This window comes from Terrapene carolina, unplaced genomic scaffold, assembly GCF_002925995.2.
Source record: "Terrapene carolina triunguis isolate 2854851 unplaced genomic scaffold, T_m_triunguis-2.0 Scaffold58, whole genome shotgun sequence".
NCBI lineage: Eukaryota > Metazoa > Chordata > Testudines > Emydidae > Terrapene > Terrapene triunguis.
In genome coordinates, this window is record NW_020664409.1 from 67589347 (window position 1) to 67617287 (window position 27941).

At 41.2% G+C, this 27941-nt stretch overlaps 1 protein-coding gene across 1 annotated transcript; it reads left to right on the plus strand.

Annotated features, from left to right (window-relative positions):
- Positions 1 to 27941, plus strand: LOC112110859 (carbonic anhydrase 3). The gene is made up of 7 exons (XM_024206066.3): positions 1 to 114; positions 692 to 889; positions 13063 to 13181; positions 15238 to 15330; positions 19361 to 19426; positions 21209 to 21364; positions 26804 to 27941. Exons 1-7 carry the CDS (start codon positions 72 to 74, stop codon positions 26921 to 26923), a joined length of 795 nt encoding a protein of 264 aa, XP_024061834.2. The 5' UTR covers positions 1 to 71; the 3' UTR covers positions 26924 to 27941.

Sequence of the window (27941 nt, forward strand, 5' to 3'; positions counted from 1 at the left end):
CCGGCGCCACCGTCCTGCAGGAGCGGCCAGAGCAGCCCAGGCACAAAGTGCTGAGACCCCGCGCCGAGAGCATGGCCCACCAATCGTGTCAGTGGGGCTATGACAGTGACAACGGTGAGTGAGGGACCCCGCTGCGCCCCGCAGATCCCCTGGGGCTGGAGCCTGCAGCGCTCGCGGCCAGCCCGGTCTCCGCTGTCACAGCATCTGTCCGGCACCGCTTGTCCGGCAGACGCTGTAAGGAGTGAGGCTGGGCTGGGCTGGGTGGGGGCTGGCTCCTGGCTCCTGCAGCTTCTGCTTCCATTGTAATAAATCTGGGCACAACTTTACAGCCAGATCAGCCCACGTTCCCAGTCCGATCTCCACCCTCACCCGGAAAGTGGATACTGGACAGCTCCGGGAGCGCTGCAATCCAGGCGCCCAACCCCAGCTCCCCGGCTGTAAGGGGCAGTGCAGTCCTATGGCTAAGCAACATATTCATCTGTAAAAACAGTTTCTTAAAAGGAGTCACGGCTAATGCTTCAAATGCCTCTGTCTGGAAACCAAAAGGAGGGAAAATATCCGCAGTGAATGGCACAGCTGTGAGGCAGTGTATGAATAATGTGTAACATTGATTGTATTTGTATTAAACAGATGTCAACTTTATGCCTAAGTGGAAGAGATTTTCATGACATTCTTTTGCATTTCTTCCTAGGACCTGAGCACTGGCACAAATATTACCCTATTGCCAAAGGAGAGAATCAGTCACCTATTGAAATCAATTCCAAAGAGGTCCAGCATGACCCCTCTTTACCGCCTTGGTTTGTTGGTTATGATCCCGGTGCAGCGAAGACCATACTGAACAATGGGAGAACCTGCAGAGTTGTGTTTGATGACACTTTTGATAGATCAGGTTAGTTTTAGTTTTATCTTAAGAAGTTATTCTGAATTAGTTAATGGTTGCAAAGTGCTTGGAAGACAACCTATGCTCTGCTTTATTCATTACTGCTGAAGGATCTCTGTACTGGCCCTGAACAGACCAGCACAGAAGGCCACATTAGGGATGGAATGTGGATAGACCATAATCTGCATTTGAGAGGGTCCAGTTGCCCCAATTCTCAACACAACTGCGGGAGGGAGACTGTGACTGCTATAGCAGCCCCTAGGTTCAGTCTCAGGTAGTGGTGGGGGTGATGGAGGGAGAGGCTGCAGCAGACATGGTATCTTGGCCCTGGGCTGGAGGTTGGATTTCACCTCCCCAGCCACACTGCACTCCACCTACATGGAGCCCAAATCCTCAGGCTTTCTGTGAGAGGAGTGAATTTTACCCAAAAGGCTTTGAGGTACACAGCTGGAATGCCTATGTAAAAGCAAAGCATCATTTCTGAAAAGTGTAATCATACTATTTTTTGATAAAGCAATATAGCTATATAGATAAACCCCAAATCCTGCTGTCCTTGCTCAACAATGACATTAATGAGATTTTTGCCTGTTAGGACTGCAGGATTATATATTATATATATGCAGCCTATAATATTTCTGCTAAATGAGACCTCAGGTACAAAAGTCTGAGAAATTTCAGTTTAAAATGAGCTTCTTTAAAGCAAACATTAACACTGTTATCATTACTCTTATTAACCTGTCCACCCACAAATACTTTACAACTGCATGCAATATGCCGCATATTTACTATGTGGCTCTTAAGGGTTAGAGTGGCCATACATTTTTACTAGATATACCGATGCTGCTTAGCAAGTGCTAGAAGTATTTATAATCTGTTGATTTAACCACTGAAATTTCATATTGATACTGTTGGCTGCACTTCATAGAAAAAAGTAACTGGCAAGAAGCTGTGAAATTTCTTTCCTACTGCATTAAAAAGGAAATCAAATGAATAATATTGCAACTCTAATTCTTGCATCTCTAGAAATCAAATGATTCTAAACTTGCTGCCATCTTTGCAAAGCTTTTAGTGCATAATCCTGAATGCAGACTAGCAATAATTGCAAAGACGCCTCAAGCAGCTTTTGAAAAGTTATACAATATTTGGACCCAAGGATACAATCTTTGTACTTGTGTGTAAGGTCTGCAGGATTTTGCCATATATTTGTAATATGTGTAGTGCCAAGCTACAGCAAGGAAAAACAAATGTGTACATTTTATGTAGTGACAGACCACCCAAAAAAACACAACATATCGTGTTATTTCTAAACTACACAGTAAACTTCAACTACTATTGCTGCATTGTTAGTAGGGATAGTCATAATTTGTAAGAGGAATTTTGCTAATAGACTCAATGTTCTTAAATATTTAAGTGTGTGTGCATCTTAATTTTGATTTTCTTTCATTTTTTGATGGGTTAATAAAAATAAATCCAAAGTCAAAATATGTGCAAGCTGAGTTATCCAATAAAATAAAAAAAAAAACAGAAACACACAAAAGACTGGGAATAGTTGCAGGATTTTGATTAGTTCTCTAGCAAAATAAAAAACAAATCTACTTCCCTAAGATCACTTAGCATTTCTTTCTAATATGTTATTTATTTATTTTCATTAGATTAATGTTGTTGGCATTTGCATTAGAATTCTTTTCTTGATAAACCACATCAAGTTATCTCATTAAAGCTGGAGTATATTGAAAGATCTCCATAACCACTGCTGATCATGTTTGTCTCATTTTTCCTTTTGCTCCCCATCCGTATGTTGCATCAACTTGTTATTGTCTCTCATCTTATATTTGGATTATAAACTCTTCAGGGCTCTTTATTTATGTATTTGTACAGTGTCTAGTACTGCCAGGCCTTGATCCACTAACTATCCTCACTGTTACAATTTACACCTTATTTCCTATCTGAATTTGTTTAGCTTCAACTCCCAGCCATTGGATCATGTTATATCTTTCTCTGCTAGATTGAAGAGCCCATTATCAAGTATTTGTTTCCCATGTAGGTACATACAGACCTGTGATCAAGTCACCGCTTAACCTTCTGTTTGTTAATCTTAATAAATTTAGCTCCTGGAGTCTATCATTGTAAGGCATGTTTGCTAATGCTTTAATCATTCTCTGAGTACTCTTCTCTGATCCTTCTCCAATTTAACAACATCCTTCTTGAACTGTGGACACCAGAACTGGACATGGTATTCCAGCAGCGGTTATATATATTTTCTTGGAAATAGACCCTGATTCTTCCAAGGTTGGAGCTACCCCAGGAAGGCACCAGTGTTTCTCCTCATGTGCAAATTCTCTGGCCATCTGCACTCCCACCGTCCTGCTGTTGACTTTCTGTCAGCTGCAGGAAAGGAGCGTGGTGCTGCACAGTTCAGACACACTTTCCTGCAAGCCTCCCCTGTGTTCATGCAGGACCTTCCACTGCCGCATTACAGCCTTTCATAGGCATGTTTCTCTTTGGAAGTAGTCCATGCATAAACCTGATAATTGAATTTTAAAGTAAAAATTGTATATGCAGACATTTCACAAAGAACATTTTATTTATCAACTTTTGATGAATGAATGTTCATTTGTTGGCTTCTGAGATAGAAACAATGAGGACAAATAATAATTAAAAACTCTATTTTTAACTGGAAATATCTAGCCTAAGCATGGCTTTTGTTTTGGTCTAATCCTACTTAAATTTAGTGCGTTAAACAAAGCCATCTGTAAGTCAGAGAGAACCAAAAACCCAAAGATATTATTTTTAAGTGCTGCAATCTATTCTAGACCCACACCTCACATTACAGGAAGACAGCATTGTCTAGCTGTTAACTAGGAAACTGTGCCAGAAAACTTTCCAGCTCTGCCACTGATTTGCTGTCTGACTTTAGGTAAGTAACTTAGCCTTTGTCTCAGTTTCCCCATAGGTAAAAGTGAAATAGGGGTTCTTCAGAGGGTCCTTCTCATCTGCTTTCCAATTTTCTGTGGGTGTTCCACTGGGCTATGTCCTTGGTCCTCTTCTCTTCTCCCTCTACGTCTTATCCATAGTTAATCTCATCCATAAACACCAATTCAACTACCATCTGTATGCTGATGACTCACAGATCTTCTTCTCTTCTCCTGACCAGACTAAAATCTTGGCCTGTCTGTCTAACATCTCATGGATTCATAGCCATTAGCTCAAACTCAACATGGCTAAAACAGAGCTACTAATCTTCATCTCCCACCCTCCCTATTACCTCCTTTCTCAATCAGTGTGGACAACATGCCAATCATTTAGACACGTAACCTGAGCTCCTTCTTTGATTCAAACATCTGTCTAGGTCCTCATATCCAGGCTTGGTCTAAATCTTGCCAGTTCTTCCTGCATAACATCTCTAACATAGTCTTTCTTATCCATCCACACAGCTAAAACACTCGTCCAAGCTCTCATCTCATGTCTCGATTACTGCAACATCATGATTTCCTTGTATTCCCCCTTCTGTCTGCATATATCTGTTGTCTCTTGTCATACTTAGATTGAAAGCTCCTTGGGGCAGGGTCTGTCTTTTTGTAATGTGTTTGTACAGTGCTTAGCCAGGTCCATGACTAAGGCTCCTAGTAATTACAGGTAAATACTTATTTATCTTTGCATAGCACTTCAAGATTCTTTTATAAAAGGTTTTATATAACTGTAAATTATTTATGATGATTTATTTATGTATTACTGAAGTCAATAAGACTTACAAGAATTACACAGCTAAAGCCCAATACAATGCTTTCCTTATGTATGCCAGTGGATATGGCACATGCCAACTAAAGACAAACAACAAAGTTAAGCCTTTCACTTTGTGTTTAGCACATCTTTTATCCCTTGATATGCCAGCATGTCTGGTATTTAGCATTAATTTGAGACCAGCAGTGCTTATGCACAAGAGGATTTAAGAATTGTATTAATGTTAACTTTGAACCTCCATGATATTGTTGGAGGTCAGAACTTCAGTGCTTTTCAGACCCGGTCTTCTGGAACTGCAATAGATGTTTGAGTTATCGGTTTTCTGCCTCCGCAGTCATGGGCTGCATTCTTGCTTTAGGTCAAACATGAAAATGAATTTGGGAGCTTATTTTATACCAGTGTCTGCTCAGAACAGGCCCAGAATTGAAAGACTAGGGTGTTTTGTGTAGTAAGTCAGGATTGATGTGTGCTGGAAAATGGTGTGAGAAACCCACTCTTTATTCTTCTGCATAGACAGTGCCATTTGTTCCTAAAGAACACCAAATTCACATACAAATAAACCCCTTATTTCTTTTGAATGTTATTTTCCCTTTTTAACAGTTACTTAGAGAATTCCATTTAAAAATGTCAACGATGTAACTATGTATTGAAGACCTTTCAGAAAAGTGCTTACCTGACTTAATTAGCCACAATGACTGTGGGTGTACTGATATCTTCTGTTGAGCAATTGCTTATTTATTTATGGATTTTATAATGTATCATTGACATAATGAGCTGTAACATTTGCTCACGATATTGTGTCTTTGTTTTCTTGTAAAGCAACATTTTCTATCTCACGGAATAATGTCCCATTATGTTCCCTTGTGGGTTATCACCTGGCCTTGTAGATCAGGCAACAGGTGAGTGTTTTAAAACATGTTTACAAGGACAAACCCTCCTCATGTCTATAATAAACAGGGCTGACCTTCTGTGCCAAACTGATTTTTGTCACCTGACCCTCAGTGAGACAAGCCACACAGAGGAGTCTCTGCTCACCTTAGTTGCATCCGCCTGCGCAGCATTGACCTTCACTGGCTATGCCTGCCTCACTGACTTCACTGACGACTGAAAAACTGCACTGTTTGATCCAAACTCTACCTCTTGCTAGTCAGAAAACAGCTCCATGATGGATAACCATGAGGAGCGCAGGAAATGGAGAGTCTCCACTCTATCAGGCATCTGTCTCTGCACACCGAATTACAGGCCCTGCATTGTGACAGAGGCCTCTTTTAAATAGGTGCTGGGAACACTAAATTTCAGGAAGCATCTTGGACTGACTTCTCTTATTCATTGAATATTTATTACTGTGGTGCCCAAAGGCCATATCCAAGATCAGGGCCCTGCTGTGCTAGGCAATGTACAAATACACAGAGTACGAACCAGTCACTGACCAATGGGATGAGAGCTTGTTTTCACAAGGGTCCTCTCAGAACCAAAATGCTGCAAGTACTTTCTCCACTGAACCCTCCTGGGCTGTTTCACTCCTAGAGAAATGCACCCAAATGGCTTAGTCCATGTTGCTTGAGCCCAGCAACAGCAAACCTGAGAGAGTCACTTTTTGACTGCTGTAGATCCCTCAATGTGGCTACAATGTTACTTCCTGAAGAATGGACTGTGGGAAATTCCCAGAATCCAGAACTGATACATCAGGCCAAATACTCAGCTAAATGCTTAAAGAGGGTAATGCACTCTTGAAGTGGACATCTCCGCCAACAAAAATGCGGGATGCCCAAACACCATAAGAAAGCCTGTGAGCTACATTATTAAGCCTTTGCTTGCTATTTTCTGCAATCCCAGCTCAGAGACCATTAAAAGAAGCTGGGAGATATTGTTGGGATTTCAATCTAGACTGTTCGGAGACCCTCAGTTTAGCTGAGGTGTTTGTCCAATTTTAATTTTCCAGAAAAGTGTTTCTCATTAGGACAAAATAAATTCAAAGCTTAGGGACAAAGGAATTATGTGGATTATGTGGACCAAGCTGCAGAGGAACATTGTGGGTTCCCAGCTGTGCTTGCATTGAATATGACATTGCCCAGAGCTAGTACAGAAGATGGGAAAGTGGGACGTTCTCTTGGAAGAGGAGGCTCCATTATAGCAGGCCAGACTCACTGCTGGGTTAATAGTGCCCATGTAGAGCAAATATTAGAGAACTCATGCAGGGGCGGCTCTAGCTTTTTTGCCGCCCCAAGCATGGCAGGCAGGCTGACCGTGGACCTCCCGCAGGCATGCCGCCGAAGGCTGCCTGCCTGCCGCCCTCGCAGGGACCGGCAGGGCGCCACCCGCGGCTTGCCGCCCCAGGCATGCGCTTGGAGCGCTGGTACCTGGAGCCACCGCTGACTCATGGGTAGGAAAAGTCCTGCCCAAACCACTTGTGGTCCCTAATTGGACAATTCAGTGTTCCTAAGGCATAGTAATAGTGAAGTTTAAGAACAGAGGAGACATCTTCAGCTCTTTGGCTGGGATAGCAAACCTCAAGCCAAGCAGGAAGAAGACCAAGAGGATGCAGTATCCAGCCTGTAAAAGAATTTTCAACCTTCACTTATCCGCTCCATCTCAAGGCAAGACTATTCACCAACCAGGCGATGTGAGATCTGGGAAAGGTAAGCACAGTTTTCTTACTGACTTACAGGATAAGAGGTTGAAACTGGCAGAGTCCTTTAAATGCAGCCACTCTACATTCACTTGCAGAGATTCTTTTCAACAGTCAAAGCAGACATTTTCAAAGGCAGGAATGCTAGGGTTTTGTGTTTGAACTTGGAAAAGGTTCAATCTTCTCCTATTAATGCTGTGATAGACACCAGACAGGTTAAAATTATAGTTCAGCTCTAATCCAGTGCAGGGGGACCATTTTATATATAAACTTAGAGCTATTACTCTAGTGTGGTGGGGCGTACTTGCCCTTCTCTGGACAAGAAGGGGTTAACCCCACACTCTGGGCAGAGGAAGCCATGCATCCTCGCCCCTGCTGGGCATGCTCCAACTGCTGCTTCAGTATAAAAGGGAGCAGCCCAGCTCGTTGTAGGCTGACCGCCAGAGAGTAAGGACACACCTCACAGGCTCCAGCCCAGGAGCAGATGGAACCCCAAACCGCGGGAGCCGGAGGTGCTGATACCCAGGCAGATGCTCAGATACCTGTGGATGCCTATGGAAAGTTGGAGCTGCCAGGAGGAGTGCAGGGTGAGGAACACAAAGATCTTGAAGACATCCAGACCACAGAATTGGGGAGAACGGTAGGAAGTAGCCTGGGGAACTTGACCGTGGACAGTGAACTGGATTTTGAGTCAGCGTGTTTCGGCCGGATCCCATCTGACTCAGTGGCATGCACACTTGCCACTACCAAGGCCCTGGGCCAGGACCTGGTGGAGAGGGAGGGCCCAGGTCCCCCTACCCTGGCCGCCAACCCCCTCACCCACCAGGTGGCGGGCCACTTCCCCGACTCTGCCCATTAGGCCACATAGCCCTGCTAAGGAGGGCAACCTTATTGACTCTGACCACTAGGCCACACAACTGTGCTGAGAAGGTCATCCATACAGCCCGAGCGAGAGGGTGATTGTATTGACTCTGACCAGTAGGCCATACAGCCCAAGTGAGAGGATGATTGTATTGACTCTTGCCACTAGGCTGCACAACCATGCCAAGGAGGTCAGGCATACTGGCTGTGGCCACTAGGCTATATGGCCCGAGTGAGAGGGCGAATATATTGACTCCAGCCATTAGGCCGCACCCTGACAGCAAGGGTGATCATATTGACTCTGGAACATTAGGTCGCACTACCCCGATGACAAGGGCAACCACATTGACTCTGGCCATTGAGATGTTCTGCCCTGAGGCTAAGGGCAGGCAGGTGGACTTAACTGCAGAGCTGTGACACCCTTGCCCTGCCCCAAGGAGGGACAGGGCATACTTGCCCCGTGACACCTAGTCTTAGTAGAAAAAATAATAGAAAGCCCAGTGTCTCAGGGCTTAGAAGTACTGCCAAAGGAAAACTCTCATGGTGGCTGGGTAAACTCTATTTTCATGGTTCCTATGTCAGCTAGGAGATATAATTCAATCTTACATTCAAAGTCCTTGCAGTTTTTTATGAGTGCCCATCCATTTCTCATGGTCAACCGGAAAGACTTTAAATTCATGGTTTAAAAATGGTATTTTTGATGAAATGACAGATTTAAACATAATCCTTGTCTTCATTCCTATGCATCCAAACTACTGGGAAATCTCAAGGCTCTGCTGGCAATTTGTATCAGTGAAGGTAATGGTGTTTGGTCTACGTGTTGCTATGAGCATGTTTACCATGGGATCAGGATTAGTTATTCATCTTTCAAGGCCTCTGGGAGTGAAGAAAGATATATGTGTGTGTGTATATATATGTGTGTGTGTATATATATATTTATGTATATATGTGTGTGCGTGTGTGTATATATATATATGTATACATATTTATATGGCTAGATTGTGCAAACCTTATTCAGGGATAATTTCCCCCACACAAATAGTTTCATTGATGTCATAGGGTCTATTCACAGTCTGGTCCTTAGACAATATGTTGAATGTGTCAAGTCAGAGGAGTTCTTAATATGGCATATTTTGCCCACACTATATCTGTTAAGGCCCCTTAAGGGTCTTTCTAGCTAAGAGATGGAAAACAACTATAGGAACAAATGGTCAGTTTTTCAAAATGGCAAAAGGTTACCAGTGAGGTGTCCCAAGGTTCTGTACTAGGACCAGGGTTGTTTAATCCAAAAGAGGGAGTGAACAGTGAGGTGACAAAATTTGCTGAAAACTATTTCAATTAGAAGAGACTAGAGAAGACTGTGAGAAACTTCAGAGAGACCTAACAAAGCTAGTAGAATAAAAAGCATGATGGTAGTTGAAATTTACTTGTAAAGAGCAATATGACTAGATGATCATGATGGTTCTTTCTGACTTTAAAGTCTGAGTCTATTGATTCATATAATTGGGTTCTAAATTAAAACCTAGGCATCATTGTGGACAGGTCAATGAAAACCTCTGTTCAGTATGTAGAGCAGGCAAAATCAGCATGCAAAATATGAGGATGCAACATGAACTGTTTGGAAAGTAATATTGGCGATATTATGATTGGTCTATTATTTAGAACTAGTAGAAACTGGATCAGCATGGATGACCACTATCCATAAAATCTGGACATAAAATTTGGAAACTTTAACTGCTCAACATATTCCAGGGTCAGAGAATGTGGTAGTAAATCTTCTCTTTGGAAGGAAGTGCTGTTGGACCCTGAAACATTCCTCGTCTATGGGAGACACAAAACTTTGAGATTCTGAAGATTCCCATGCAAAAATATGGGAAGGATGCATTCTCCATTCCTTGGACAGGCACAGAACTTCTCCACCTGTTTCCCCCAACTCCAGTACTCCAAAAAGTTAAGGATTCTCCATGATCAGATTCCTGCTGCCAGGGAATCTTTGCATTCTGGAGGATTTCAGGTGCATGCCATCACATTCTTGCTTTCAGGTGGGAAAAGTGCAACCAACATATCCTACAATAGAGATTTTGTTTTGTGGGCAAAATCAAACACAGAAGGTAAAAACACCCTTGTGATATTGTCTCTTTAGCTAGAAATAGTCAAAAGGGATCTTTACTAGCATTGTCAAAATATGCCTCTGTTTTCCCTGAAGTAAATAGGATCAGAGAATTCGGAATGCTGACCACCCAAGCCGAATCAATACAGCTTAAATATAAATATTGTGGGGATGTGAATGTTTTACTAAATCGCTTAGCCTCTATGGACAAATTCTAATGGAATATCAGAAACGCATCTGCAAAACTGGCTTATCTCCTACTGTTGTATTTGTCCATCAGAGGGGTAGATTTGCATTTCCTAAAAATGAAAGAACCATGGAAGAAGAAATATCTCAAAGGTTGTGAATTTCTTCAGTCTTTGAGAACTATGACCCAAAAAGCTTGTCCTCCTGTCCTGCTTCATCTGATCATGGATGATAGAATTCAGAAGTCTCTGTTCCATCCTGCTTAAAGAAATATATTGGACAGTCTCTGAGGATCGAGTAGACAACTTTTTTTGTTACAGTTGCAGACCCTGAAAGCCAGTTTGGTCTAATACAATCAAAGCTAGTCAAGAAAACAGCAGACTTAGCTGTGTCTCCTTTTGGGCCCACTCACAGAGAGAAACATCAGCAGCAGGGGAGATGTGACATCTCCAGAAAATTGTCCATAGCTCATTGGCTTGATGACAGGACCTTTATAAAATGATCTTCATATGTGAAATGTTAGGCTTGGCAGTTTTGAATCTCAAGTACTAGAAGATGGTACTTTCCACAAGTGAAAATAATGTGGTATTATTCCATGATGTATAAAAACAAGTTGCCTTTGATTTTAACAACAGGTAATTCTGTTTGAGGGGAATAGTAGCATATCGTTTCCCCCTCATCCCCAAATACTATATCAAGGGAGATGTGTATATGCTTCTTTCACAACCTTTGGTCACATGCATTGTACTTAATCCTTTCATCCTTTCTGACTGAAAGTAAGCCTCACCCCTTTCATTTCTCCCTCTTCAAGAAGAGGGCCGCTTCAAAGAATTTGGTACCAGTCCATAAGCTGAAACAAAATAAAGATGTTTTTTATTATTACTTTTGAGCCATATCTCCTCTGTGGACTTCATCTTTATTTTTTAGCCATTGGAATTTGGGCCAAGCTTTTGGGAAAGGTATATCTTATAGATTTCATCAATTTTTACCTGATTAGAATATGGAAGAGAGGTATTTACATCAGAGACTGTCTATAAATAAAGAGTCTATTTATACTCTCATTATGTGCTTTTATGTGTTTGTACCATATTTCTAAACAAACAGAAAAGAAAAAGACTTCCCCCCATTGAGAATATAGTCTTTCTGGTTCAAAATCAGTTACGCTTAAGTTAAGCCCTATTTACAGTTGAGAGAAGCAATGAGTTTTTTGGCATGAGGTCTTACAGCCTCACCTGATGCAAGGATTAACAATGACTGGTGATCACTCACAAGTGAAAACAACGTAAGGTAGTGGGGCAGAAAAGTGTGTGAACAGTGTTCCTGCACTTTTGATCTCACACACACTGTATATGCGAAGTCACACCACATGGAGGACGCCATTTTATACAGAAACGTGCTGAGATGGGGGGTTGATACTGGTGGGGCAGGATACACTGGTGGAGGTGGAGTACCTGCACTTAAAAAATCAAGGTTGCACCCCATTGACCTTCAAACAGGATAACTGGTTTTATAAATCTGTTTTAGTGGAGAATTGATAACCTTGACAGCTGCTACTGATCCCACTGACAAACTGCCTACAGTATTACATGTCTGAGAGACCACCTGAAAAGAAGATGGCCTCCTTCTGTATCCTTCAGATACTTTCTTTCTAGGACATTTCAGAAAAGAGCTGGGCATGGACTTACTCCTTGTCTTTTCAGATCCAGGGATGTAATTGTCTTTACCTGGTATGTCTTTACCATACGGACCCAATCCTGTGATGTACAGATCCCTTGTAGAAGCTGTTTGAGCACCTTTAACTTCCATGAAAGTCAATGGGTATTGAGGATGCTCAGAGCCTGCAAGGATCAGACCTAAGCTAATAGTTGGAAAGTATGTAATTCATGATGATATCATAAAATACACTTACCTTGTTCTTTGTGGTCTACAAAGTAAAACCTTCCTATTGTTTGAAATAATGGTGGTAATGTTGCCATGGTTATTACACATACTGAACTTTTTCAGAGAATAAGGTTTGTCTGAATGCTCAGTAACCACTTTTTAGCTCATCTGTTTTTACCTTTTTCTTCTGCTCTTTCCTCAGGAAATAGACCTCTCCCTAGAGATAACAGACTACACTGTAAACATTGCTTGCAACATAGGTTAAAAAGCCATTACTGGTCTGGATCATAGGCAGGGCTTGTATGGCACCTCTAGGCCAGCAGCAGTACTACGTGGCTCCTCTAGGCCAGTTTCACAGAGATTCCCATCAATCCTCAGCATAAAATTGTGAATTCCATAACAGGACATTCACTGGCGAATGGTGAGCCATCAGGAGCACCCATCCTCCCCAAACTATAACACATTCTGCCATGAGGGGAATGGGATATGTGCTACAATTGGCACCCCATTCTGTGGTTTTACCCTGATTCATGGTAATTTCAATAGCTACGAAATCAAATAGTGGTGTATAGCCCAGTGATAGGTAGATACAGGCCCAATCATGCATGGTGCTGAGTGCCCTCAACTCCCACTAAAATCAGCTGGAATTGCTGTAGGTGCTCAACACCTTCAAAATTTTGGACTCCTCTGTGGTAACTGTATACACCTTTATTTTGAATCAAAGCTTCTTTGAAAAGGTCTGTACCTAATGTTAATGTGGATTGTCAATTGCAGTGCTGCGAGGTGGACCACTCCCAGGAACCTTCAGGCTGCGGCAGTTCCACTTTCATTGGGGTTCGTCTGATGACCATGGCTCTGAGCACATTGTAGATGGAGTGAAATATGCAGCAGAGGTGGGACCAGTTTTTGTATATACTAGCATATTGGGCAACACTAACTGCTTTCCTTTTCAAGTATTTATTTGTATTAATTGATTTTGTATGAAATATGTTATTGCTGTGACTATTCATAAATGTGCCCTGGGGTGAATCATTTCTGCCAACAAACACAACTTATCATAAGAAAAATACACGCCCCCCCACGCCCCCTACCAAAACTGTAAATTTTTGTAAATATGCCCCAACCTTAAATTCACCATTTTCAGTGAGATCTTTTTGCAGCAAACACAACTTTGGTGGCCGTATTTTATTTTTACTCAAACTTATTATATCATTTTTTCCTGGTTTTATTGGTCAGTAGGAGTTTTTGGTATACATTTAATTATTTATAAGAATAAAGTCCCAGGATTTATTTTTTCAGACGCATTACCAGTGGGGGGGGGGGGGGAAACTTTATTACAAGGACATGTCAATTAGTTTAAAACTGGTGTCGTGAAGAATATCCTCTAGAGTCTAACTATCTGTTTTTAAAAATCTATCAGTGTATTGTCAAGAATTGTTTTAAATAAATATTTGCTGCTATTTTGGCATGAACACACAAACTACTAAGGGCTAAACTCACTGTAGTTAATGGCTGAGTTTGACTCAGTGTGTGTTCGGTGTGGGCTTAAGCTCTGATAGCAATAAATTAATAACAAATTCTGCCTTCTTTCCACATCCTACATGGGAGGAAGTGTAAGTCTCAAACTACCATGGAAACACCATGTTTTCTCTCTGTGAGGAGCCATGCAGCAGCCTGCTAGTGTTCTTTCCAACTCTGAAAACCCGTACATGTCACATGTACATACTGTGCAGATATATACTGTGGCTCTGCACCAGCTCCCATCAGGAAGAAATGGTGGCAGACAAGATGCATATCATAGATCCCCTGGCCCAAAACTTTGTGTGGACGCTTTGGGTGATTTTCCTCTTTCCTCCCTTTGCCTAGTAGCATCAGCCATGGTCCAGCTCTATGGGTATCCCAGTTACTACTAGTGGATTGAGTGGGAGCATTCTGTCCCCCCAAACTTCTGTTTTTAGTTCCATCAAGAAAAGCCTTTTTACTTTGCCTTTGTTTGCAGGACTAAGATTTAACCCCTAGGCTTTTACACAGAGGAGAAACAATATATAGAGTGAACAGTGCTGTGCTAGAATACAAGTGGAGCCTGTGGGCCATGTTGCTTTTATCCTCAACAATGATGAGAGTAACAACAGAGGAGTAAATAAAGAGCAATATATTATATGCCACATTCAGGGAGGGTGCTATTTTTTAAAATATTAGTGTACATTAGCTAAATTTAATGAAACTGCTGGATAATCTCATTGTGAATGAAGTCATACCATATTTGTATAATACGAAGATATGTCCAGATTCTGCATATATTCAGATACCATGGTGATGGCCATGTTATTAGAAGCTAAATAAATAGATAGCAGTCCTCTGGAAGAATAAATAAAACATGAAAAATTTCCTTAACATTTAGAATTGTAGACAGTAGAGATGAGAAAGAACTACAGGGTCACCTGGTCCATTCACTACGAGTGCAGGGGAGTGGGATGGAAAGTAGAGCAAGACCTGCAGAACCATGGTTTATAAAGCACAAATACATTTCAGTTTTTTTAAAGAATTTCTTTAACCGGAAAATACAATTGAGATTAAACACATCAATGGATAACTTCTGCATTGCATGTGTGCATGTTACATGCATTTGTAAGCATCTCCTCTATTACATTATTTGATTAATTTCAAGCAAGTTTTATATCATTTTGTGCAGTCTCTCTATTCTAATTTTTATGCTTCATTTAAAACTAAAGTAGTTGACAAGTAATTGTTGCAGAAAACACAAGCACGTGGAAGAGCTGTAGAAGCAATAGGACATATTTATACATATTTTCTTTTGGGGGCCCAATTCTGCATTCCCTGTGCATTCAAAACTCTTTCAGCAGGATGCACAAGGAATGCAGGACTTGCCCTGTGATGGCTTTTTATTGCATAACAGTATTTCTAACATTTACATTTCTTTGGTTCAAGCTTCATATGGTACACTGGAATCCGAAATATAGTAATTTTGCTGAAGCTTTGAAACAAGCTGATGGCGTGGCTGTTGTGGGCGTTTTTCTGAAAGTAAGTTTGGAAGTGTTCATTCTTTATACTGTTGCATACCTGTATTCATATGCTAATTGCAGGAAAAAAAAGTTCCTGTTGTACTTACTTCTCAGCAATATATCTCATTAGAGGATAATATTCAGAATGATGCACACATTGGGATTATGTTGGGCCTGGATCCATAGAAATTTAGTGCACCCATAAAACAGACTTTTAGCACCACCCCTAACATTCAGTAGTGCGTGTCATACATGTACCTGAATAAGAGTAATTTTATCTGCAGTCTGTACCTGTTGCTACATCTACAACACTGAGACTATGTTTTGATGGGGAGTGAGGGAACCCAGGGTGCAGTTTCTCATCCTCTCTGGGTGCAGTATCAATAGTATGTATCTGCTCAGTAGCAATCAGCTGTGCAGTGTTACTCACTGAATGATTTCCATGACAGAGATCTCTCTTAAAGAATCTGCCTTAATCTTACCCTGACAAAAACATGCTAAAAACCAGGGTCACTTCTTCCACTATTCATGGCAACCTGTCCCACAGCCACCCCCATCAACAGAGCTTTTCATCCGACCGCAGCAATAGACGCAATGATTTCTCATTAAGTTTATATAGGGATAGTGATAAAAACCTTCTCACTGTTCAGGTCCAAAGTTTTATTCATAGATTCTAAGCCCAGAAGGGACCACTGTGATCATGTAGTCTCACCCCCTTTGTAACATAGGCCAGAGAACTTCCCTGAAATAATTCCTGCTTGAACTAGAACATATATTTTAGGGAAAAAATCTAATCATGATTTTAAAATTGCCTGTGATGGAGAATCTGCCACAACCTTTGCTAAGTTGTTTCAATGGTTAATCACCCTCACTATTAAAAATGTATGCCTTATTATTTCTAGTCTGATTTTCTCTAGCTTCAACTACCAACCATTGGAACTTGTTGTGCTTGTGTCTGCTAGACTGAGGAGCCCATTCTCAAATATTTGTTCCCCATGTAGGTACTTATAGCCTGAAATCAAGTCATCCCTTCATTTTCTGTTTGTTAAACTAAATAGATTGAGCTCCTTGAATCTATCACTATAAAGCAAGTTTTCCAATCCTTTAATCATTCTTGTGGCTCTTCTCTGAACCCTCTTCAATTAATCGACAACCTTCTTGAATTGTGAAAACCAGAACTGGACACAGTATTCTAGCTGCAGTGCTAAATACAGAGGTAATATAACCTCCCTTTGACTACATGAGATTGCCCTGTTTATGCATTTAAGGATTGCATTAGCCCTTTTGGTCAGTCAGTCACCCTCTTGTTTAGCTGATTATCAACCATGCCCCCCAAATATTTTTCAGAGTCTCCGCTTCCCAGGATAGAGGTCTGCAAACATGGCCTACATTCTTTGTTTCTAGATGTATGACGTTACATTTGGATATTGTTTGCTTGTGCCCAATTTAGCAAGCCATCCAGATTATGCTTTATCAGTGACCTGTCCTCTTCATTATTTTCCACTCTCCCTGTGTTTGTGCAAGCGGTAAATTTTATCAATGATGATTTTATGTTTTCTTCCAGGTCATTGATACAAATTTTAAATAGTGTGGGGCCAAGAACTAATCCCTGCAGGACCCCAGTAGAAATACACCTGCTTGATGATGATTTTCTGTTTACAGTTACATTTTGAGATCTGTCAGTTAGCCAGCTTTTAATCCATTTATTATGTGTTATGTTGATTTTGTATATTTTAGTATCTCAATCAAATTGTCATGGGGAATGAAGTCAAATGCCTTGCAGAAGTCTAAGTATGTTACATCAACACTATTACTTTTACCAACCAAACTTGTAATATTATCAAAAAAGATATCAAGTTAGTTTTCCATAAACCCATGTTGATGGTCTTAATTATATTAACCTCCTTTAAGTCTTTATTAATCAAGTCCCATATCAGCTGTTCCATTATTTTGCTTGGGATCAATGCCAGGCTAACAGGCCTATAATCACCTGGGTTGTCCTGTTTATCCTTTTTAAATATTGGCATGACATTAGTACAACACTGGCTTCGCCCATTGCAGAAATGGGACCCCACCATGAAGGTTGGATTTGGTCCTGATTCAAACTATCTTCAAATTCTGGAATTAGATCCAGCATTTTGGTTGAGGCACTTCTCTAATACTAATAGACACAAACTCAAAGTCCTTACTGAAGTCTGTCTTTAAGCAGGCAAAACTCAGTTGGTATGTCTACATTGCAATATAAACCCAGAGTCTGAACTAATGCTCAATCCTAATCCCCCTACACACAAATTGCACCAACCTAGGGCTCAGACCCAGGATCCCTGGATGGAGGGTCTGAGCCTGATTCAAGGTGGGACCCAAGTTCAAGCCCTATTGTTTTTCAGTGTAGATGCAGCCCCACTGGTCTTGTGCTCTGGGAGTCTGACAAAAGTATTCCACAATCACAATGGCTGACTTTCTTTGTCCTCGGGACAGTCAAGTTTGGTGGACAGTCAAGTTTTCCCACACTGCGCCACAAACAAAGGGCAAAAGGGGCCACATTTTGGGAAGGCACTGAAAAGTCTGGAATATGTGTGGTTGGATTTGTACCCACATAATGCAGTGTAGACACTGGAGCCCGAGGTTGGGACCCAGAGTTCAACAATTCCTATCCTGAGGTTACAAATGAGTGTAGATGCTCAAGACCCACGTTAACAATCCCAGGGTCTGCTAACTTGAATTCTACTAACACTAGGCTTACATCGCAGTGTAGAAATAACTAGTGGGTTGAATAGTAATTGAGTAGTGAAAATTCCTCAGATATTTTACATCTGCAATGATTTTTCTTTCTCATTTGGTTTTTAGTGTCCATGATGAGAATGAGCATTGGTTATTAGCAGATGTAGTAGTAGCAGGTGCAGTGTGCAGTTCTCCACACATCTCTGGAAATGCACGTTGAGTCTGATCAGCAGGAATGCTCACATATTAGAGGGCCGAGACACTTTTCCATATTTCATTTTGATGCTATCGAAACGTTTTGAGTTTTTCAGTTCAGTCAAAACTATTCAGCAAATGTGACACAAAATCACAAATACTTGTGGGTCACCAAAACTGCATTTTCAGCAAATAAATTATTCACTGAAGATATTTCATCCAGTTCTAGGTGATCCTAGACCGAGTCATGGTGTCTTCTCTGATGCCTTACTTCAATGGATGTTTGGTTTATGCGAAGCCTGCAGAACAAGGCCCAAGAGGAGGTAGTTTAAGAAGGGCAAATGTACATTACTGGTGACATGAACCATGTTGTAACCCATTCTTTCAGAGATGAGAAGCTACATTAGTGTTAGACTGTGCTGCTATCCTCTTCTGAAGTATCAAAAGGCATAATGTAGTATTTCTTTACACTTCTTTACCTGAGATCAGATCCTTTGCAAAGATATCAGCTTTCCACTTCTATTTTCCCTGCGTACTCAGTTTAGCATGTAGTTTTATTCTTTAATAAAGTCAGGCTACTGCATAAGGGCTAAAGCATGCATTTAGTAGGAAAATCACCACCAAATTGTATCTATATATATGCTAAAGAAACTATACATTTTCTATTTGTTATGAGTAAAAATTGTGTGAGATGTGAAACTAATACATTTGTTAGTCTCTAAGGTGCCACAAGTACTCCTGTTCTTTTTACGGATACAGACTAACACGGCTGCTACTCTGAAACCTAATTTACTTCTAATCATCAGAATGTCTTCTTTTGCATCCCACCCTGTCCCCACTCAAACCAGTGGGAATTATACTAGCCACTTCAATTGGAGCATGACTGAGCTTTGTAGCTAGTTTTAGCAAACACTACTGTAATGAAAAATCAAGCAATTTATTCTTATATTATTCTGGGTGTTTTTTCCCTCCATCAGGAATAATGTTTTGTTGTTTTTCAGTACAAAATGGTCAGAGAATGTTAATTGACAGAGGGATGGGTCAAGTAGCATTTTTCATGCAGTTGTGAGATATAAAGGAAAACAAATTCAGCTGGCATATCTACTGTTCAATTTATGCTTTCTGCATTACAGGTAGGAAAAACTCCCAAACCAGAGATGAAGAGAATTCTTGAAGAAATAGATAATATTAAGACAAAGGTAACAAAATAGTGTTTATTTTATTAGATTAACTCAGTAGCTAGAACCAGAAGGCCAGATTTGCTAGTCTGCCTGGCTGCTTTGCATTGTTCCAGCAACACATAGCAGCCAGAGCTTTCTGGTGACTATGGCCCAGAATATCTTCTCTTCTTTAAGGAAAATGTATTTAAATAAATTAATGGGGATATCCTATCTCCTAGAACGGACCTTGAAAGGTCATTGAGTCCAGCCCCCTGCCTTCACTAGCAGGACCAAGTACTGATTTTGCCCCTGATCCCTAAGTGACCCCCTCAAGGATTAAACTCACAACCCTGGGTTTAGGAGACCAATGCTCAAACCACTGAGTTATCCCTCCCTCCTCTTCTCACTTCTTTAAGGTCCCCCATTGACTTCAATGGGCTTTCGATCAGCCCCTAAATGCACAGTTGCCAGGCAGCCCTCACTGATATCAGCACAATTATCACTGAAAATCCTATCCTAAACTGTTTTTCAAATTAATTAATTACCTAAGGGCCTTATATAGGCAGAACTCCCACAGAAGGGAGCTTAGTTGCATAAGAATTACAGTATCAGGCCACTTACTTAACACTGGAAGTAACTGCAACCACTAGATGTTTCCTAAAAATATTAGTCTGTGACCAACATTGGGGTCCATTCTAATTCTCTTAAAAGAAAATTCACTCTTCACTGTACATCCGACATTGACATGTCACCCACCTATTTGAGAGAGCTCAGTTCTGCAAGTTGCTGAGTGCTCTGGCCCCAATTCAGCAAAGCACTTAAGTCTGTACTTAACTGTAAGTGCTTGAGTAGTGCAATTGACTTGAGGGGTGAAGTCCTGAATCCCTCCACTGGCTCCCCCCTCTCCATCACCTCAACTTTAAATTTCTTTCTCTTCTCCTCTAATCCCTACATAATTCTACCTCTTCCTAATTAACCTGAGTCATTTATTATCCTCTCTTTCCCTCTCTGCTCTGCCAAAGACAACAGCCTTAACACTCCATTCATCTCTTTCTCCTATACGCACCTCTATGGGACACCTCACTACTGTAACCAAAAGTTCTTGAGAAAGTTAACAGACGATTGAACACAGTGAGCTAATATGGTAAAAAGACAGAATTGAAGCTAACCCCATTACATGGCATCTGAGATTCCCTAACTTTATCAGATTTTACACCTTGTTTTAGTAACAATGGACACATAGATGTTCAGTTTTGGATAGTGAAATCTAGTCACTGTGCATACATCAAAGCAATGCAGAAGTGGAGTGTAGCTATTTAAATGGTTCAGGAAAAGCAGAGAAAGATAAGAGCATGGGCTAGGGAATTAAATAAAAATAAATACATGGTACCTTGAATTACATTCGTTACACTTATTTTTTCTTGGCAAAGTATAAATCTCAACAAGGCTACTTATTTATGTATAGGACAAGTTAGTGCAAAAATATTTTGGGCATAAATATTTCATGCACAATTATAATTGCTAGGTAAACATACATTATGGTGATAAGAGTTTGTCAGATATTTCAACCTTTATTTACAGCAGTGGACACTTTGATAAAGCGCATCTTATTTTATTTACATGGAAAATCTCAGACTTGGGCTAGTGGTCATTTCTAGAAAAGTAAATTGTAGGGCAAATGTTTGAAAGGAGGAGAAAGTTAATCTGTTACATCATGCTGGATGGTCCATTAATTATTCCATGGAAACTTGGGTCTCTCTTTAAGAAAGATTTGTGTCTCTACTAGTGTTATTAAAGAGATTTCTCTTTTATTTATTTAAGGGGAAAGAGGCTCCTTTTTCAAACTTTGATCCATCAATTCTTTTCCCTAAATCTCGGGACTATTGGACCTACCATGGCTCCTTCACTACACCTCCTTGTGAAGAGTGCATTACCTGGATTCTTCTGAGGGAGCCTATTGAAGTCAGCCCAGACCAGGTAAACTTCAGCTGGACATTAACCTCCCTATTGTCATGGTTCTTTCACAATTTGAGATTATTTATTTACACGCCATCCTGACGTTACTCTTTCAATAAGGAAAACTCCCACTGGAGTCAGGGGGAAATTTCATGAATAAAGACTGAGTTAAAACAGGGTGAAAGCTGAATTTCAGGATTGGGCCCTTCTATTAGAAACTACTCAGTTGGCTTCATTAGGAACACCATTGGGACTCTGAAAAGAGCTGCATAGGACTCCAGCTTTCCCTGGGCCTGCCACCACATATAGCCACCCAACCCACGAGCTCCACTTCCCAGTCTATATAATTCCAGTGCCAGCAGGTGGCAGCAGAGACTGAAATCCCTAGCTATCTTCTTCATTTGGAAAATTGTTGGTTCCTCCTCTTGGCTTCCTATGCCATGCCCCTGGGAGGAGTCAAGTCACCAGACACCATGGAGTTTCATAAATCAGTGAAGTTGTAACAGGCTGGGGCATGGGGGTGCTCACAGGGGGGAGGCAGGAAGTGACTAGGAACTGAATGTGAGAGTTTTGGGCTATGTGAAGGGGACTGATTGTAGGCAGGGCACAGTAGATTGAAAGAGAAGAGGGAGTTCTCACCACATCGGCCAAGGAGGAGTGGTAGCTCTCCCTTTCCTCTCTGTCTGCTCTCTCCTTACTTTAACCCCTGATTGTAGTAGATGGAGCTGGATGTGACTCACAAGACACGTTACTTCACATAGGAACTTGCAAAATCTAAAGCCTGCACTGCTCATACACCAAGCTTATCTAAATTTAAGCAACTAATCTAGATACTTCTGCAGTGTGATAAATCAGTAGAACATTTGATGCATGTAACAAAAGTTATAGTTATGTATGTTTAAACCATTTAAATCAGTGGTTCTCAAACTTTTGTAGTGGTGACCTCTTTCACACAGCAAGCCTCTGAGTGTGACTCCTCTTATAAATTAAAAACACTTTTTAAATATTTAACACTATTATAAATGCTGGAGGTGAAGGAGGGCTTGGGGTGGAGGCTGACAGCTCGCGACCCCCAGTAATAACCTCGCGACCCCCCTGAGGGGTCCTGACCCCCAGTTTGAGAACCCCTGATTTAAATTCTAAAGGGTTCTTCAGTTAAAGCTGGTTGGAAAAAATGCAATGAAACGTTTTATTGGAATTTGCCATTTTGTTGAAATCTAAACAAATGGCAGAGATGGTTTAATTTTGATGCAGTTTTGACAGAACCCAGGCAGGGTTCCAATGGAATCCTGCCTGTCTCACAGGTTTCAAACCCTGCTTGGTTTTCAGCCAGATTGCCTGCCTGGCTTCTTGGCAGCCTGCCTGGCCACCTGCTGGAGAGCCCAGTTCCTCAGCAGCCTGCCTAGAGGGCTGACTGGGAACTGAGAGCCTGGGATAATGGGAGACCTGGCTTGCAGGCTCACAGGTCCTCAAAAGCCCATGGTCCTCTGCTCCGGGACAGCCCAACAAATAGATCACCTCAGAATCTGTGGCCCCGGGGCAGCATCCCAAAGGGACTGCCCCGAGCCTGTGCTCCATTCCCTTTCTCAGAGAATTTTTAAATGTTTGGTTTTCATTTCCGAACTAAACCAAATTTCAAAATATCTCCATGAAATGCCCACCACTATAACTCCCTCCAACTTCCATCTTTCAGGCAGAAAATTTCCCAGGTCTGATGTCTATGCACGTTGATTTTTTTTTCCTTTTGAAAATTTGAGCAAAATCACCAATTATTCTTGAATGAAGACTGAGTAAAAAAATACACTTTTACTGTGGAGTGCAATGCATGAGGCAGGATGAGCGAGACTAATAATAAATAGTCAACCGATGTCTCATACATTACGCACTGAATGAAGCAGGGGTTCCTATGATCATCTAATTGAAAACTGTATCATAATGCGACCTTACATTTGGCATTTCTTAGGGATTCATTTTATAGCTATAATGTTCTTTTAATTTAGTTTTTATTTAATATTTCAAAAGATTCTTCCCTAAAATCCATTTTATTTGAAATACTAATTTCAAAAGAACAGTGACCTTAAAGTGACCTGCCCCACACATTCTAGCTGGCAATGTGTAACAAAGGCGATTGCAAAACTTGCATTAATTTCTATGTAAAAAGTACATTTCTGGAAATTTTCTTGGCTAAATTATAGTAGACAGAAGTGGTAACTTCGGGTGACCTTCATTTCTCCGAGCTGAAGGCTTCATACCCAAGATGATGGTCTTTGAGGAGAAATAAATATATTTGTACATTTCCACCCCCACTTCCCCAGCACTTAAATGGTAGAAATCTGATCAAATTGACCATGATCCTTTTGGTGATCTCACGTGAAAAGATCAGTTTTCTAATCTAGGATTGTTCCTATACTCAGCAGTCCACAATGTATGAGTGTCCCAAATTTCAAGACTCTAGCTCAATAGGAAAATGAAAATTAGGAGTCTGTGAGTGACATATTACACAGATATGTATTAGATTATACATATGTATAACTTCTCATCCTAGAATCTCCAGGTGCTTTTTTTATATGGTACAAATAAGCCAGTGCAGGCATCTTTGACACTGCATATAGATTCTGGTTGGTATTAGCATATCACACAACAATTTAATTTCCAAATTCTGACCTGATACTTTTGTGGCTGCTTATTATATGAAAAATGTACTAAGCGGAGTACAGTGAGATCACTAGAACTGAGGGCTGACTTGAACCTTACTCCCAAAGGTTAAAGCTAACACACGCTCCTGCATGACTATATTTACATAGCTCATCGCTGAATTTACATAGCTCTTTCAAATACAGAGCTGGTCTGGAGGTCACTTCCCTATTTATACCAAAATATAAAGATATTAGATATTTGAAAGCTTCTCCTTGCATGCAAAATGCAAATTGGCTCTGATCAGCTTTCCTGGCTCAACAACTCAAGTCTGGTTAGAGCCTCATTACTGACTCAGCTATTTACATTATGGGGGATCATGTTCGGGTTTATTTGGAACTCCAATGAAGGCATAGCTATTAGTGAACAGCTCTGTGTTGCATCAGCAATAAAAATATCAACTTCCTCTTCTTCCCCCACTTTAAGGATTGAGCTTAGTGTGAAATTCATTTAGAATATAACAGCTACTTGCTGAATCATTGATCCAACCCCATCTGATGTGTTTCTGATCACTGCTATATTCAGACAGCGCTCTTCTTTCTAAATACTGCCAGTAGCAGGTTTTAGGCAAGGCATTAATTGTTCTCCCAGTAGCCAGCAGGGCCTGTGTGTAACCTGCAAGGGAGCACCTTGATCAGTTCATCCAGAGAGCCTGATCATTTCAAAAAGTGGATAATTAGTACTTGTAGCTGGTGCTTTGTTGTTTATTTGGGGTTATGCTGCTTTACGGACAGAATTATTAGTAGTAATATTTGTAGTAGTGCAAAGGAGCCCCAGTCATGGACCAAGGCCCCACTGTGCTGGGAGCAGCACAAACACTGACAGTCCCTGCTCCAAAGAGCTGACAGTGTAAGTGACCATCACCTGAGAGAAGTTTGCAGGATCAGACCCTGCGACCCTAACGATCTCTAATCCTAGAAACCTGCTAACATTCAGACTTGCTGACAGTAATTGCTGTAACTGCTAATTCCTTTGCCAAAGAGGCCAAGTTTGTTCTCCTTCTGTATGGCCGGGACACTGAGGGCCGAATTGTCCAGTGTGTAACTGGTGCACCTGGAAAGAAGTGCTCACCCCATACGCATTAGGCTCTGAGCCATTACCCAATCCACTCTTTGTTGTTATCTTATTTCTACAACACCCTTGGCGTGCATGGAACTTTACAGCAAATGCATATACAAACACCCATTGGTGCACTCCAGTGTGCAGGGGATACAGCAGGAGTGGGTTCTTTTGAAAGTAGGGCCCTTTGGGTGCAGAGCCAGAGAACGTTATCAAGTCCTGAAGAGTACTTGGAAAATGCTGCTTGTGGCATCACACAAAGAGAGGTTAACCCTGGATTTTTAATTTTTTCAGCAAAAAAGAAACAAACTGAAGGTCTTGCTTCTAACCCATCCAAAGCATTGCAGGAGGCAGCATCCTACTTAATAATATTGCTGTCACTAGTACTGGGTCTTCCTACTATACCACAGCAGGATATAGTCTGTGCCTCAGCTTGCTACCGAAGCAAAGGATTTGTTGAAAAATCCAGCCCTAAGGGCTTCTCACAAAGGACCAAATCCTGACACCTCCCCCGCAACCTCTGAGGACTCTATTGCTAGGACCAAATGGTGCAGTTCTTGTGCTGAAAGGGAGGGGACAGGATTTGGGGCCCCGGCATAAGTGGCCCACTTCCCTTGCATGTCACAGAACTCTGCAAACCAGTGCTCCCTGCACCTGATCACATTGAGCCTCGGGGCAAGACTGAGCTGGAGAATACAGGCGTGGAACTGGATCTATCCACTGTGTCTGTCTGTCTGTCCATCTATCTCCTGTCGATATTTATAGAGTGTTGCTGTAGTATCTAGGCAATGGATCCCCAGGCTATTTTATCCCATAGATGGTAGCACACTGGCCACGAGGGTTACTGCAGCCATTGTGGCTCTGTGGGTTTAGGGGGGAAATTTCTTCTCCCCCAGCCCTAGTGAGAGCCTCAGTGCATAACCCAATCACTCCGGCGACGTTCTGGTTAAAGTACTGTCATCAAAGGTCAGAATTCACCAGTCCAATTTCAAACTGAGCTTTTCATTTTGGTGCAGCTACTCACTGTGTATTTTCCTTTTATACTGCACCGGGCAGATTTCTCACGGAATGGAAAACACATGCCTCTGTTCTCTAAAATAGAATTACATTCCTTCATTGGAACAAAAGCTTGTTAAACCACTCGTGCTTTTTCACCAACCTAATAAGACAGCCTTAACATTCTGAACACAGGATACAGTGAGCCATGAGGTCCATGATGGGATTTGTTATTATGTTTCAGATTAAAAATCCAGTTGATGAACTTTTCACTGCCTTTTGAAAATATTAACTAAGTACTCTGCAGGCAAGCTGTCGCCATGATTTCTGTCATCCTTTATACTCTGACCCTGCCTCTCTGATCATGAAGGGTAATTTCCATTGCAGTTCCACAGCACAAGGGGCACACAAGGGCTGCCTATCCCTTGTGCATCACAGAGCTCCTCAGTGCAAGGATGTGAGGAGATGGGTCATGAAGAGGCCAGGCATGTTCAGAGGATCCACTGCTATAGAGATTTACTGTGTAAGGATCCCTAGAGGCTATTCCAGCCATTAGGCTGCAGTAGTCTCCATGCAGTTGCTCCTGTGAGTTTGTAGGGAGATTCCCCCCCAACACAGAGTGGTTGGCACAGCTAGTTGGTCTAGGCATTACGTCCTAGATTTGCCGCTAAGTGAATTCCATATTGACATTTTAATTTTGCTTCCTTGCAGATGGCAAAGCTCCGTAGCCTTTCCATCAATGCTGAGACAGAACCTGCTCGCCCCATGGTGGATAACTGGCGCCCTCCTCAGCCTCTGAAGGGAAGGGTGGTGAAAGCCTCTTTCCAATAAAATCTGTACTAAAATTGGGTGTCTTCAAGTGAGGAAATTCCTACATCCCAAAGCCTAGTTAGCTTTGTGCTCTCTACTGCTCTTCCTCTGGAGGCAGATCTGTGTTTCTGATTCTGAAATGCTGAGTAATGAAATGTCATGGATCAATTAATCTGATGTTGAGAGGTCAAAAATTACTTGAGGCAAACTCTAACCTTAACATGAAAATGTGGAATCTGTGTTTGGATCTCAATGACAACTGTGTTAGCTTTAGCAGTAGTATTTTTATGGATATTTCTAAGGAAGAAAAAAATTATAATTACTAATGGCTAGAAAAGGCATTTTCCCACTATCCTTATGTTCTTCAGTGCTCACCTTTTTCAAGATGATAGAGGTTTCCAACTAACAGAAACAATGTCATCTGAATTTAAAATGGGCAATATGGGTCAAATTCTATTATTAGTTGTACTAATGTAATCCAGTGGGAACTCCTGTGTGTAACTGAGGGCAGAGTTTTGGCCTTTGTATTCGTATAGAACTGTGGAGAGTACAAAGACTCACTAAATTCCCATAGATAATTAAAGCAAGTTAAGATTTTAATCAACTGAAAGGTTAATATTGTACAGTTTTATTTTGAAAATTGAAATCAAGATGTTAGATCAAACTAAGAGTATAGAATTTGTAGGCCTTCTTGATGGATGAAGGTGGATAGATTCCGTAGAAAGCCCTTTAGCATCCTGAGAGTTATTTCACTTCCATTTTTAATACTATAACATTTTCCTTACATGTCTCAAGGCCAAATTTTGCCCTCATGCACATATGTATTTCCTGAGGTCACTGACATTTGTGTGCAAGTATCCAAGACCAGAATTTAATTCAATATCTAAAAGCAATTGACTGCTATGTTCTCTTCCTTTACTGTTGGACTTATCTTAAGGTAGCAAAAGCAATGAAACAGGACTGCATGACTGCACTTGAAGTAACAGCACCACTTCTGTCTTAGGACAACCAACACTAATAAATGCTCTTAAATAAGAAA

Excerpts from the sequence above, each read along its gene's own strand:
- LOC112110859 (XM_024206066.3), top strand. The coding sequence starts at position 72 with ATGGCCCACCAATCGTGTCAGTGGGGCTATGACAGTGACAACG. Across the intron at positions 115-691 it reads GGGCTATGACAGTGACAACG|GACCTGAGCACTGGCACAAA; the intron begins GTGAGTGAGGGA and ends ATTTCTTCCTAG. Across the intron at positions 890-13,062 it reads TGACACTTTTGATAGATCAG|TGCTGCGAGGTGGACCACTC; the intron begins GTTAGTTTTAGT and ends TGTCAATTGCAG.